At 42.3% G+C, this 13,496-nt stretch overlaps 1 protein-coding gene across 1 annotated transcript; it reads left to right on the forward strand.

The window, feature by feature from the left end:
- The first annotated feature begins 12,068 nt into the window (after positions 1-12,068).
- On the forward strand, positions 12,069-12,831 carry MAP1LC3B2 (microtubule associated protein 1 light chain 3 beta 2). Its single transcript, XM_016924319.4, has one exon. It carries the CDS (start codon positions 12,171-12,173, stop codon positions 12,546-12,548), a length of 378 nt encoding a protein of 125 aa, XP_016779808.1. The 5' UTR covers positions 12,069-12,170; the 3' UTR covers positions 12,549-12,831.
- The last annotated feature ends 665 nt before the right edge of the window (positions 12,832-13,496 follow it).

Here is a 13,496-nt window from a genome sequence, read left to right on the forward strand (position 1 = left end):
GAATAACTTCTATTATTATGTCATTGGATTTGCTGATTTTTTTCTTCTGCAGTCTTTAATATGCTGTTAAACTCATCTAGTAAATTATTATTTTATTTTTTAACAAATGGGATCTTGCTGTGTTGCCCTGGCTGGCCCCAAACTCCTGGGTTCAAGCAATTCTCCCACCTCAGCCTCCAAAGTAGCTGGGACTAAAGGTGCATGCCACCACACCCAGCAAATTTTTATGTTAGGTATTGTATTTTTTATCTCCAGAAGATACATTTGGTTCTTTTTTATAGCTTCCACTTTTCACTATGTTTATATTCTTTAGATCTATGAACATATTTATAATAACTTTTAAAATCTTTGTCAGTTAATTACATCATCTTTGTCATTTGGGGTCTGTTTATATTGACTGGTATTTTTCATGATAATGGGTCACATTTTCCTGCTTCTCTAGATGTCTAGTAAGTTTTCATTGGATGCTAGACAATGTAGATGCTGTGCAGCTGAATGCCTGGGTTTTGTTATTTTCCTTTGATGTTTGTTTTGGGAGGCAATTGAGTTACGCATTGACCAGCTTGATTTTTTTTTTTAAGGCTTTTTTTTAAGCTTTATTGCAGTGGCTCTAGAGAAGCTTCTTATCTAAAGCTGGCTTAGGCCTACAAGAAAGGTGTAGCCTCACAGTGGTCTCTAATGAATGCCTTGGATGTTCAACAAATTATTCCCATTCTGGCTTGCTAAGATTTGAATGTCCCCCAGTCCCATGAGAGCTCTTGGAATTATTCAGCTTATACCTCTCCAATAGCAGTTCCTTGACAGTCTTGTATCATTTTACCCAATATCTGAGCAACTTAGTATTTAGCCAGTGACTCAAGTGGTCCCCTGTGCAGATTTCTGGCACTATGTGTCCATATAACACCATCTTGCCTGGGACTTTGCCTCACAAATTTCAGCCTTTTCAACCTCCGTATATTATAATCTCTCTCTTCAACTCAGAGAGGCCACTGTGCTCTGCATGGGATCCTCCTCCCTGTGCTGCAATCTAAAAAGCTCTTCCAGGCAGAAAGCCAGGGTGATCACTGGGCTCACTTGATTTGCATCCCTTCTTTCAGGCCTCATAGTTCTACACTACCTGTGGCCCAATCTCTGAAAAACAATTGTTTTATATCTTTGGTCTGGCTTTCCAGTTGTGTACAGCTGGAAAACAACTTTGGTACCAATTCCTTCATCATGGCCAGAATCAGAAGAAGTTCACCCTGATAATTTAAGAAAGAAAAATTTTAAAAAAGGAACATATTGGAAGGGCCTAGGGGAATTCACCAAAAAGAAGTAATAGCCAAAGAATAGTCCTCAAAAGGGACAGAGACCACAGAAACTCTGGAGATCCAGGGTGTCTTAGTCTGTTTTCACACTGCTGATAAAGACATACTCGAGACTGTGCAATTTACAAAAGAAAGAGGTTTAATGGACTTACAGTTCCACATGGATGTGGAGGCCTCACAATCATGGTGGAAGGCAATGAGGAGCAAGTCATGTCTTACATGGATGGAGGCAGGCAAAGAGAGAGAATGAGAAATGAAGCGAAACAGATTTCCCCTTATCAAAACATCAGATCTCATTCACACATCTTATTCACTACCACGAGAACAGTATGGGGGAGCTGCCCCCATGATTCAATTATCTCCCTCTGGGTCCCTCCCACAACATGTGGGAATTATGGGAGTATAATTCAAGATGGGATTTGGGTGGGGACACAGAGCCAAACCATATCACGGGAGAACTAAGAAACAGTCTCTTCAGGACATAGATGACTGGACAAATTAGCTCCATGCCCATGGGGTCCTTCAAGACTCAAATTTCTGGGAGGAGATATATGGCCTAGTCACAGTCATGGGCTTACCTCTTGGCCAGAGGAGGGCAAGACACTTTGGTTAATGATTCTATCAAGATGATATACGATGGTGGGAGAACAGATTCCAAAGCAAAACTGGGATGCTCCTTCCAGAAGCAAGGAGATTGGCCCCTTGGCAGGCAAAAACAACAGAGACACAATTACAAAATATTTATGAAAGCAATATTTACAAAAGCACAAAATCTTTAAGTAGGGTTGGCTTTTGAACTCAGAGCCTTGGGGTTTCTTTTTGCTATTTCACCACAAGGCTGCATGAATTCGTTCTTTCCCCTGACATCTCTGCCTTCCCCTCCAACACAGACAGACTTTCTCCACAAAAAATCCATTTTATGAGCAACATCTAGACAATAACAAACTTCTCATCAGGCCAGAAATGCCAGTTTATAGCTCATCGAGAACAGAGATTCTCTGAGCCTGCCAACGTTCAAGGAAGACTTCCAGAGAATAAAACTTGCTTGGGGGTGAAGGGCAAGCTTGAACCTGTGTCCTGGGAACAAAACATGCAGCAAAATGCGTTTCTTCTTTTCCCACTACTCATAACTACCAGGAGTTGGAAGCACCTTGCCTGAAAGAGAAGGTTGTGTTTTGTGTTTCAAGAGTGAGTCTGAGGTAGCTGCAGGCTAGATTATTAAGCAGATTAATTCAACCAAATATATTGACAAATGCACCAGCAGGTAAAGGAAGAAGATGTTCTCTGCTTAGATTATTGTGAGGAAGTTTCTGTGTCCCCACTCTGCCTAGAGGCTAATCAGATGTGTGTGTGTGTGTGTGTAACCTCTACAAAACAAAACACCCCAAATCCTTAAAATATCCACAAATGTTGTTTTCTTGTATGATCATACCCATTTCAGAGATGAAAAATCTGAGATACAGTACATGGAACTGTGAGTCAGTGATTAAAAAAAAAAAAAAAAAAAAAAAAAACAAGAATTGAGGCCAGGTGTGGTCACTCATGCCTGTAATCCAAGCACTTTAGGAGACCGAGTCGGGCAGATCACCTGAGGTCAGGAGTTCGAGACCAGCCTGGACAACATGGTGAAACCCTGTCTCTACTAAAATACAAAAATATGCTGGGTGTGGTGGTGGGCACATGTAGTCCCAGCTACTCAGGAGGCGGAGGCAGGAAAATTGCTTGAATCCAGGAGGTAGAGGTTGCAGAGAGCCAAGATCATGCCACTGCATTCCAGTCTGGGCCACAGAGTGAGACTCTGTCTCAAAAAAAAAAAAAAAAAAAAAAAAAAAAAGAATTGAGTTCAAAACTGCAGGATAAAACTTTTCTGTATGCCTTGAGAATAATTTTGAAAGCAAGAGAAACGGAAAGGGAGAGAAGGGAGAGGGAGGGGAAAGGACAAAGGAGGTAAGGAAAGCAAGTTAGCTCTTTGGCTAATTCATGTCTTCAAAGGTGCCTGGGTTTTTGGAGATTTAGAGTGCTGAGAGATGCTGTTTGCACACCACCAAGATTCAAATTGAAATTACAGGCAAGTAAAAGCACCTCCTATCCCATGGCTAACTCCTTTCTCCAGCTTTACATTTTAGCTATGTCCACCCTCAGGTTCTCAACTTAGAAAGAAGTCTTTTTATTCCTTGAGGGGATTTATTTCTTTCTCAAGAAAGAAATCATGGTAATTTCATGCTGATTGAGAAAAGACCAAAATGAGGTTATAAAATTAATTCCTGGGAGGGTTTTAGTCACTTATATCTTGTTGACTGCTTTGCAAATCTTTTTTTTTTTTTTTTTTTTTTGGCCAGGCACGGTGGCTCACGCCTGTAGTCCCAGTACTTTGGGAGGCCGACGTGGGTGGATCACTTGAGGTCAGGAATTTGAGACCAGCCTGGCCAACATGATGACTCCACGTCTCTACTAAAAATACAAAAATCAGCCAGGTGTGGTGGCACATGCCTGTAATCCCAGCTACTCAGGAGGTTGAGGCAGGAGAATTGCTTGAACCCCAGAGGTGGAGTTTGCAGTGAGCCGAGATTGTGTCACTGCACTCCAGCCTGGGTGACAGAGTGAGACTCTGTCTAAAAAAAAATAAAAAAAAAAAAAAATATATATATATATATATATATATGTAAACCCTCTAAGGGTTTTGGTTGCCAGGAGAGAAGAAAATGGAACCCAAAACACTTAGAGGAGGAATGACAGACTCATTTTATAGGACAGTGGGAAGGGATTTGGGGATTAGGAAAACCTTCTGGGGAAGTGTCTGGAGCCTGAGAGGTCTTGAAAAGGACAAATGATCATGTTCCCCATTGTATTTCAGATGCCCAGCACAATGCCTGATCTGCAGTAGGTGTTCAGTAAATTATTTGTTGAACGAAAGAATGATTTAAGTGAGTGAATGTGAATCTCCAGTCAGGCCTAACCTATGTTTTTGCCAAACCAGACTCCAATGCCTTGATAGCTTTGCACCTCTTTTTCCATTCTTTGTCGTCCTGGCAATTGTCTCTGATCCTTTCAAGGCAATAGATGCGACCCTTTTGTGGATTATGAACATCTCTGAGAATCTGCTGAGAGTAACAGGCCCTTTTCTCAAAAAAAAGAATGCACAGACACGTACACACAATTTGGCATATCTTTTCAAGTGAGCAAATGCCCTGAACCTCACATGTGGCCACAGCCTAACAATCTCTGGAGCTTTTCCCACTCTTCTTCCTGTCTCTCTGCCCTGCAGACTTATTTGCTCCTTCACTGGGTCCTCATAGCACTTTTTAAAATCTTTTCAGTTTTTAGCTTAAAACAACATGTACTTTATTCACAAGTCTGTAATTTGTGCAGAGCTTGGGGGATGCCCTCTGGCTCCACTTCAGGCTGGGGCTGGAATCACCTGAAGGATTACTGCATGGTTTGAATGTGTCCCCCAAATTTCATGTACTGGAAACTTAGATCTCCAAGTTCATATGTTGATGGTATTTGGATGTGGGGCCTTTAGGAGGTAATTAGGATTAGATAAAGTCATCAGGGTGCAGCCCCCATGATGGGACTGGTGGCTTTATGAGCAGAGGAGGAGAGGCCTGAGCTGACACACATATTCTTGCCCTTTCATCATGTGATGCCCTCCACCATGTTATGATGCAGCAGGAAGGCCCTTGCCAGACACTGGCACCTTGATATTGGACTTCCCAGCCTCTAGAACTGTAAGAAATAAATTTCTTTTCTTTTTTTTTTTTTTTTTTTTTTTTTTTTTTTTTTTTTGAGACAGAATCTCGCTCTGTCTCCCAGGCTGGAGTGCAGTGGCGCATCTCCGCTCACTGCAAGCTTCGCCTCCTGGGTTCACGCCATTCTCCTGCCTCAGCCTCCTGCGTACCTGGGACTACAGGCACCCGCCACCATGCCTGGCTAACTTTTTGTATTTTTTTTAGTAGAGATGGGATTTCACGGTGTTAGCCAGGATAGTCTCGATCTCCTGACCTCATGATCCGCCCGCCTCAGCCTCCCAAAGTACTGGGATTACAGGTGTGGACTACCGCGCCCGGCCAATTTCTTTTCTTTATAAATTTCTTTTCTCTAGAAATTACCCAGTCTATGATATTCTGTTATAGTAGCAGAACACAGACTAAGACAATTGCTCACTCACCTGTCCAGAAGCTGTCCAGAGATTGATGCTGAAGAGACCTAAACAGTGGGGAGCTAAAATAGCTGGGGGTCCTCAGGCATCTCCTCCTGTCTCTATGTGGTCTTTCTATGCATTCTCTCTGGCTTATCCAGAGCACTTTAAACATACCTCTCTTACTACTTAACCCACAACGTAGTAGTTGTTATTTGGGCCTGTGGATTGTGGCAATGTACTTAACGTCTGTTTCATTGGCAAAACTGTAAATCCTTCAAGGACAAGGACCATAACTTGTTCATCTCTATTTCCTTAAGACCCTAGCAGCTACCTTGTATGTAACTATGTATTTAATATATGCTAGTTGGAATATGCACGTAGGTATGTGTTTATTTTATCATGATGTCCCACTACATTTCAACAAAGAATTAGAATGGAGCTTATATACATAACTCAATACAACAAAATAAAAATGCAAATCAAAGAAATGGGGATAAAGTAAAAATAAAGCTAGGAAAAATGTTAAAATAAAAGATAACAGGCCAGGCATGGTGGCTCGCTCCTGTAATCCCAGCACTCTGGCAGGCCTAGGTGGGCGGATCACAAGGTCAAGAGATCGAGACCATCCTGGCCAACATGGTGAAACCCTGTCTCTACTAAAAACACAAAAATTAGCTGGGCATGGTGGCGCGCACCTGTAGTCCCAGCTACTTGGGAGGCTGAGACAGGAGAATGGGTTGAACCCAGGAGTCAGAGGTTGCAGTGAGCCGAGATCGCGCCACTGCACTCCAGCCTGGCGACAGAGTGAGACTCCATCTAAAAAATAAAATAAAATAAAATAAAATAAAATCACTACCCAAAATGCATACCCACAAAGTTGTATATCATTATTGGCAGTGGCTCAGAAGAAGGGGCAAAGAGGGAAATACCCTCATTACTAAAGTTCACAGGGTTGCATACAGATGATCCTCAATTTACAATGGCTCAACTTATAATTTTTCAACTTTATGATGGTGCAAAAGTAACATGCATTCAGTAGAAAGTGTACTTCAAGTACCCATACAGCCATTCTGCTTTTTGCTGTTAGTACAGCATTCAATGAACATGAGATATTCAACACTTTATTATAAAATAGGCTTTGTGTTAGATGATTTTGCCCAACTGTAGGTTAATATAAGTTTTCTGAGCTTGTTTAAAGTAGGCTAGGTGATATGGTTGGGCTGTGTCTCCACCCAAATCTCGTCTTGAATTGTAGCTCCCATCATTCCTATGTGTTGTGGGGGAACTCAATGGGAGGTAATTGAATCATGGGGGCGGTTTCCCCCATACTGTTCTGGTGGTAGTAAGTCTCACGAGATCTGATGGTTTTATAAGGGGTTCCCCCTTTCACTTGGCTCTCATTCTCTCTTGCCTGCTGCCATGTTAGATGTGCCTTTTGCCTTCCACCGTGATTGTGAGGCCTCCCCAGCCATGTGGAACCTCTTTTCTTTATAAATTACCCAGTCTTGGGTAAGTCTTTATCAGCCACATGAAAACAAAGTAATACTCTAGGCTAAGCTATGATGTTTGGTAGGTTAGGTGAATTAAATGCATTTTCAACGTATGATAGGTTTACCAGAATGTATTAATAAGTCGAGAAGCACCTGTGTAAGGCAACTGATCACTTGGGAAAACACAGTTTGGGTGAGTAACAAGGTATACAAGAAATGTTCTTCTATCGGTTGCAATTTTATTGCAACTTCCTTGTGATAAAAATGATAGCATATTTATACAATGAATTCTCTGCAATGTGCCTCAATTCAGGTTAAGGGAGGTTCAATACAAGAAAATCTACAAGTGGCCAAAACAAAGGGCTTAAAGCTGCAATTCTGTAAGGGTCTGATTTTATCTAAGGACATATTTAAGACCATGTAGTCCAGCTTTTTCTGAAGAGTACACTATGGAATAACAATCTTGGAAAAGCTCTGCCCATAATGGCTTCTGTGGTTGAGGAAAGGTGGGAAAGCCACTCATGTCTTCCTCTTGGAAGTGCACAGTAAAACACTAGCATTTTAAAGGCTCTGAGAAGTCCTGCAGTAAGGAAACCCAGCATTTGCCAGGTTTCTCTGACTACTGTTGTGCAAGAACCTTGGGGCAGTCTCAAAATGCGACCTAGGTCCACTGATCCTACCATGAAACCATGAAATGAATTTTTCCTTCTCGTGAGAATAGATGGGAGTAAGGGACTGCTATTCTTTTTTTTTTTTTTTTTTTTTTTTTTTTTTTTTTTTGAGACGGAGTCTCACTCTGTCGCCCAGGCTGGAGTGCAGTGGGGCGATTTCTGCTCATTGCAAGCTCCGCCTCCCAGGTTCACGCCATTCTCCTGCCTCAGCCTCCAGAGTAGCTGGGACTACAGGTGCCCACCACCACACTCGGCTAATTGTTTTGTATTTTTAGTAGAGACGGGATTTCACCGTGTTAGCCAGGATGGTCTCGATCTCCTGACCTCGTGATCCGCCTGTCTCGGCCGCCCAAAGTGCTGGGATTACAGGCGTAAGCCACTGCGCCCGGCCACGGACTGCTATTCTTAGGGACGTTATTCTGAACTGTCTCTCCTTTGTCCTAAAAAGACCTAGGAGAGAAACAAAGTAATGTCCGCGAATTTCCTGCTTAAAGCAACTGTTCGTTTGTTTGTTTGTTTGTTTTTAATGGTCATAGCTGTAGAAAACAACATCCTTCTTGTTTGTTTTCTATAGCTATGACCATTACAAAAAAAAAAAGGTTAGGGAGAAACTTGTCCTCTTACATTGCAAATAAAGGAAAAGAAAGGTGTGATTGAATGTTACCGAGAGTTCACAATTTCTGCCGCTAAGAAAATAGAAAAGAGTCCTCTCTATAGACATCAGACAAGACCTTTAGATTATCCATAACCTTGATCACAAAATGATCGATACTTGCTCAGGCCAATCAGAAAACCAAAGAGTTGTACCTTCAGCAGATAGATTGCCAGAAGCAGCACGGGCATCGTCTATTTGTTTTGGTATTGCATATGAAAGGAAATCAAGGGTATCTGTTACTCTTTGCCCAGTTCCTGTCTCCTGGTACACTAACATTTTCATCTCAAAAGAATCAAAACGTATCTAGTCCAAAAAGGAAAGGCATGCCTCAGTTCTTTTTTTTTTTGAGATGGAGTCTCGCTCTGTCGCCCAGGCTGGAGTGCGGCGGCGTGATCTCAGCTCACTGCAAGCTCCTCCTCCCAGGCCCACACCATTCTCCTGCCTCAGCCTCCCGAGTAGCTGGGACTACAGGCTTCCGCCACCACACCCGGCTAATTTTTTGTATTTTTAGTAGAGACAGGGTTTCACCGTGTTAGCCAGGATGGTCTCAAACTCCTGACCTTTTGATCCGCCCGCCTCAGCCTCCCAAAGTGCTGGGATTACAGGCGTGAGCCACGGCTCCCGGCCAAGGCATGCCTCAGTTCTACATGCCATAGAACAATCCCAGAGTCTTTTCTTCACAGAATACTTGTTAATATCCACTTAATATTCTGTGGAACACACTGGAAATCGGTGATTAAGTACATAGAAGGACTGCAGAGTCTTTAGGTCAATGGTTCTCAAACTAAGTTCCACAGAACAGAATCTCAGAGGCTGCTAGGGAGGGATGGAGAGGCCCTTGGCAGGCAGAGGTCTGGGCCCTCAGCCTCAATTCAATTGTGGCGGATTTTTTTTGTTTGTTTTTCCTGAGACAGTCTGGAGTCTGGTTCTGTCTCCCAGGGCCAGTGGCACGATCTTGGCTCACCGCAACCTCTGCCTCCTGGGTTCAAGCGATTCTCCTGCCTCAGTCTCTTGAGTAGCTGGGACTACAGCACGTGCCACAACGCCCAGCTGATTTTTGTAGTTTTATTAGAGACAGCGTTTCACCACGTTGTCCAGGCTGTTCTCAAACTCCTGACCTTAGGTGATCCTCCCACCTTGACCTCTTAAAGCACTGGCATTACAGGCATGAGCTACGGTGCCCAGCTGAATTATCTTTTTTTCTACATAAAAACTTGTTAGGAAAAAAAAGTTTCTGTTACTTAAAATTAGAAAATATTTGAGAGCCACTGCTTTAAACAGAGCTCCATATACATTATTTTTCACAGCTGAGATTCTGGTAAGGCAAACGATCTTAGTTATATTCTTAGCAAGAACCGGGGGGCAGAAATTTAATTATTTTAGATTAAAAGCAGAACCATGGCAAAACAGCATAAACAAATAAAAGATTTGCAACTATATAATTCATAAAGGATTAATATCGTCTTCCTTTTTCTTTTTCTTTTTCTTTTATTATTTTTTTGAGACGGAGTCGCTCTGTCGCCCAGGCTAGAGTGCAGTGGCGTGATCTCGGCTCACTGCAACCTCTGCCTCCTGGATTCAAGCAATTCTCCTGCCCCAGCCTCCCAAGTATCTGGGATTACAGGTGTGCGCCACCACACCTGGCTAATTTTTGTGTTTTTAGTAGAGATGGGGTTTCACCATGTTGGCCAGGCTGGTCTCAAATTCCTGATTTCAAGTGATCCACTCGCCTTGGCTGCCCAAAGTTCTGGCATGAGCCACTGCGCCCAGCTGATATCCTTAATTTATAAGACAATCTTACAAAATAAAAAGACCAATAGCCCAGGCAAAACATGGGGCAAGGCTGCAGCTTTCACAGAAGTAGAAATGCAAATGGCCAACGAGCATATGAAAAGATGCTCAGCCTCACTTGTCAGGCAAATGCAAATGAGAACAATGAGATACTATTTTTTACCCATCAGAATGGCAAAAATGGAACATATGTGTAACATCCAGAGCTCGTGAGGGTGTAAGAAATCCAGTTCCTTTGAACACCATTGGGGGAGGTCTGTAAATTATTATAACGTGGTGGAAAATCAACTTGGTATTTTTGAAAATTTAAGCTGTGGCCCAGGACTCCTATTTCTGAGAATATATCCACCAGAGATGAAAATGTCAGTATACAAAGACATAAATCTATAAAGAAATTTATTGCAGTATCGTTTGTAATAGTTAAAAAAAAAAAACCTGGAAGCAGTCTGAATGTACATTAACAAAAACATGGTTGAGCAAGTCATGATATATTTATATTAAGAAAAACAGTGCAGGTATTAAAAATTACAAAATAGGCTGTCGCAGAGGCTCACACCTGCAATCTAGCACATAAGGAGGCCGAGGTGGGCAGATCTCTTGAGCCCAGGAATTCAAGAGCAACCTGGGCAATATGGCAAAACTCCACTTCTACAAAAAATAAAAATAAAAAAAAAAATAGCTGGGTGTGGTGGCGTGCCCCTGTGGTCCCAGCTATTTGGGAGGCTGAGGTAGGAGGATTGCTTGAGTCCAGGAGGTCAAGGTTGCAGTGAGCTATGATCGTGCCGCTGTGCTCCAGCGTGGGGGACAGAGCGAGACCCTGTCTCAAAAAAAAAAAAAAAAAAAAAAAAGCATACAAACACATATACACATTTTTGTATTTTTTAATTTTAGTAATTTTTAGTATTTTTCTATTTTTAGTAGAGACAGAGTTTTGCTATGTTGGCCAGGCTGGTCTTGAACTCCTGACCTCAAGTGATCCACCAGCCTGAGCCTCCCAAAGTGTTGGGATTACAGGCCTATATATTTAAATATAATACATCTGAACATAGTGGCTGGGAGATAGCCCTGCAACACCTTGTTAAATATTAAAAAGGCAAATGTCGGCGGGCGCAGTGGCTCACATCTGTGATCCCAACACTTTGGGAGGCCCAGGAGTTCAAGACCAGCCTGACCAACATGGAGAAACCCCGTCTCTACTAAAAATACAAAAATTATCCAGGCTTGCTGGTGCATGCCTGTAATCCTAGCCACTCAGGAGACTGAGGAAGGAGAATCGCTCCAACCCAGAAGGCGGAGGTTGCGGTGAGCCAAGATGGTGCCATTGCACTCCAGCCTGGGCAACAACAGCGAAACTCAGTCTCAAAGAAAAAAAAAAAAAGCAAGCAAATATTATTCAATTTTTATTAAAAAAAGAAAGAAGAAAAAAAACTCTGAAAGGGAGTTTCTATATGTTTTTGTAAATGAAGAAAACAGGAAGGAAACATATCAAATTCTTAGCAGTGAATGAATCAGAGAGTTGCATTGGAGAGCAGTGGAGCAGCTATTAACTTTATTTTAGATAATTCTTTATTGTTTGAATTGCTACAAAAGATATACATGACTTTCATAATTCAAATGATCAGTGTCTTTAAAAACAGAATTAGGGGTAAAAATTCAAAGCAAATCATATTACTTTGACAATCACTCAAAGGCAGGGTGGGCCTGCCTTCCCGGAACTAAGTCTTAGAGACCCAGCTGAGGTTTGTGTCTTAATAGAAGGCACCCCAGTTAGGCATAGAGTTAAGTTGAAGGAGTGCTTTTCAATAAAGCCAAGATTTCCCTTGAAAAACAGTCTTGACTCTTCTCTAATACATGCCAAAGGCTTGAATAAGACCCCAAAATAATGTACTATAGAACAGGTGTCAGCAGATGTTTTCTGTAAAAGAACAGATAGTAAATATATGATGGTGTGTGGCTGTAACATATACAGTTTCTGCCACAACTACTCAGCTCTGTTGTTATTGTGCAAAAATAGCCTTACACGGCCAGAGTCGGATTCGCCGCCGCAGCAGCCGCCGCCCCCAGGAGCCGCCGGGACCCTCACGTCGTTGCCGCCGCCGCCCAGATCCCCACACCATGCCGTCGGAGAAGACCTTCAAGCAGCGGCGCACCTTCGAACAAAGAGTAGAAGATGTCCGACTTATTCGAGAGCAGCATCCAACCAAAATCCCGGTGATAATAGAACGATACAAGGGTGAGAGGCAGCTTCCTGTTCTGGATAAAACAAAGTTCCTTGTACCTGACCATGTCAACATGAGTGAGCTCATCAAGATAATTAGAAGGCGCTTACAGCTCAATGCTAATCAGGCCTTCTTCCTGTTGGTGAACGGACACAGCATGGTCAGCGTCTCCACACCAATCTCAGAGGTGTATGAGAGTGAGAAAGATGAAGATGGATTCCTGTACATGGTCTATGCCTCCCAGGAGACGTTCGGGATGACATTGTCAGTGTAAAACCAGAAAAAATGCATCTCTTCTAGAATTTTTTAAACCCTTACCAAGGAAAAAAAAAGGGATGTTACCAACTGAGATCGATCAGTTCATCGAATCACAGATCATCAAACAGTAGTGTTCCCACCTAGGAGTGTTAGGAAGTTGTGTTTGTGTTTCAAGCAGAAAAACTGAGCTCCAAGTGAGCACATTCAGCTTTGGAAACTATATTATTTAATGTAGGCTAGCTTGTTTTCAAATTTTAGAAGTTTAAAAATAAAATACTTTGCATTCTAAAAAAAAAAAATTGCCTTACACAATGTGTAAGTGAATGAGGATGGCTGTGTTCCAATACAATTTTATTTATAAGAGAAGTAGCTGGCCAGATTTGACCCGGGGCTATAGTCTGCCGACCACTGGTATAGAACATGGGCATAACGATCTTTTAGAAGCAAACTTCTAAGGCCGAGTGAGGTGGCTCATGCCTGTAATCCCAGCACTTTGGGAGGCCGAGGTGGGTGGATCACCTGAGGTCAGGAGTTCGAGACCAGACTTACCAACATGGTGAAACCCCATCTCTACTAAAAATACAAAAATTAGCTGGGCATTGTGGCGAGTGCCTGTAGTCCCAGCTGCTCGGGAGGCTGAAGCAGGAGAATCGTTTGAACGTGGGAAGTGGAGGTTGCAGTGAGCCAAGATCCTGGCATAGCAGTCCAGCCTGGTCGGCAAGAATAAAACTCTGTCTCAAAAAACAACAACAACAACAACAACAACAACAAAAACACAAAACAACAACAACAACAAAAAGAAACAAATGGAAGTATATGTAATTTTAAATAGAAGTATATGTAATGTGCATACAATAAAAGTATACAAATAATTTTTAAGAAGGGAACACCTCTTTGTAAGTGGCACCCAGATGAAGATATACAATGTTACCCAATCCCAAAAGTGTTCCTCCTGCGCCTCCGA

Source organism: Pan troglodytes, chromosome 10 (assembly GCF_028858775.2).
Source record: "Pan troglodytes isolate AG18354 chromosome 10, NHGRI_mPanTro3-v2.0_pri, whole genome shotgun sequence".
Taxonomy (NCBI): Eukaryota; Metazoa; Chordata; class Mammalia; order Primates; family Hominidae; genus Pan; species Pan troglodytes.

Coding starts and splice junctions, on each gene's coding strand:
- MAP1LC3B2 (XM_016924319.4), top strand. CDS start 12,171: ATGCCGTCGGAGAAGACCTTCAAGCAGCGGCGCACCTTCGAACAAAGA.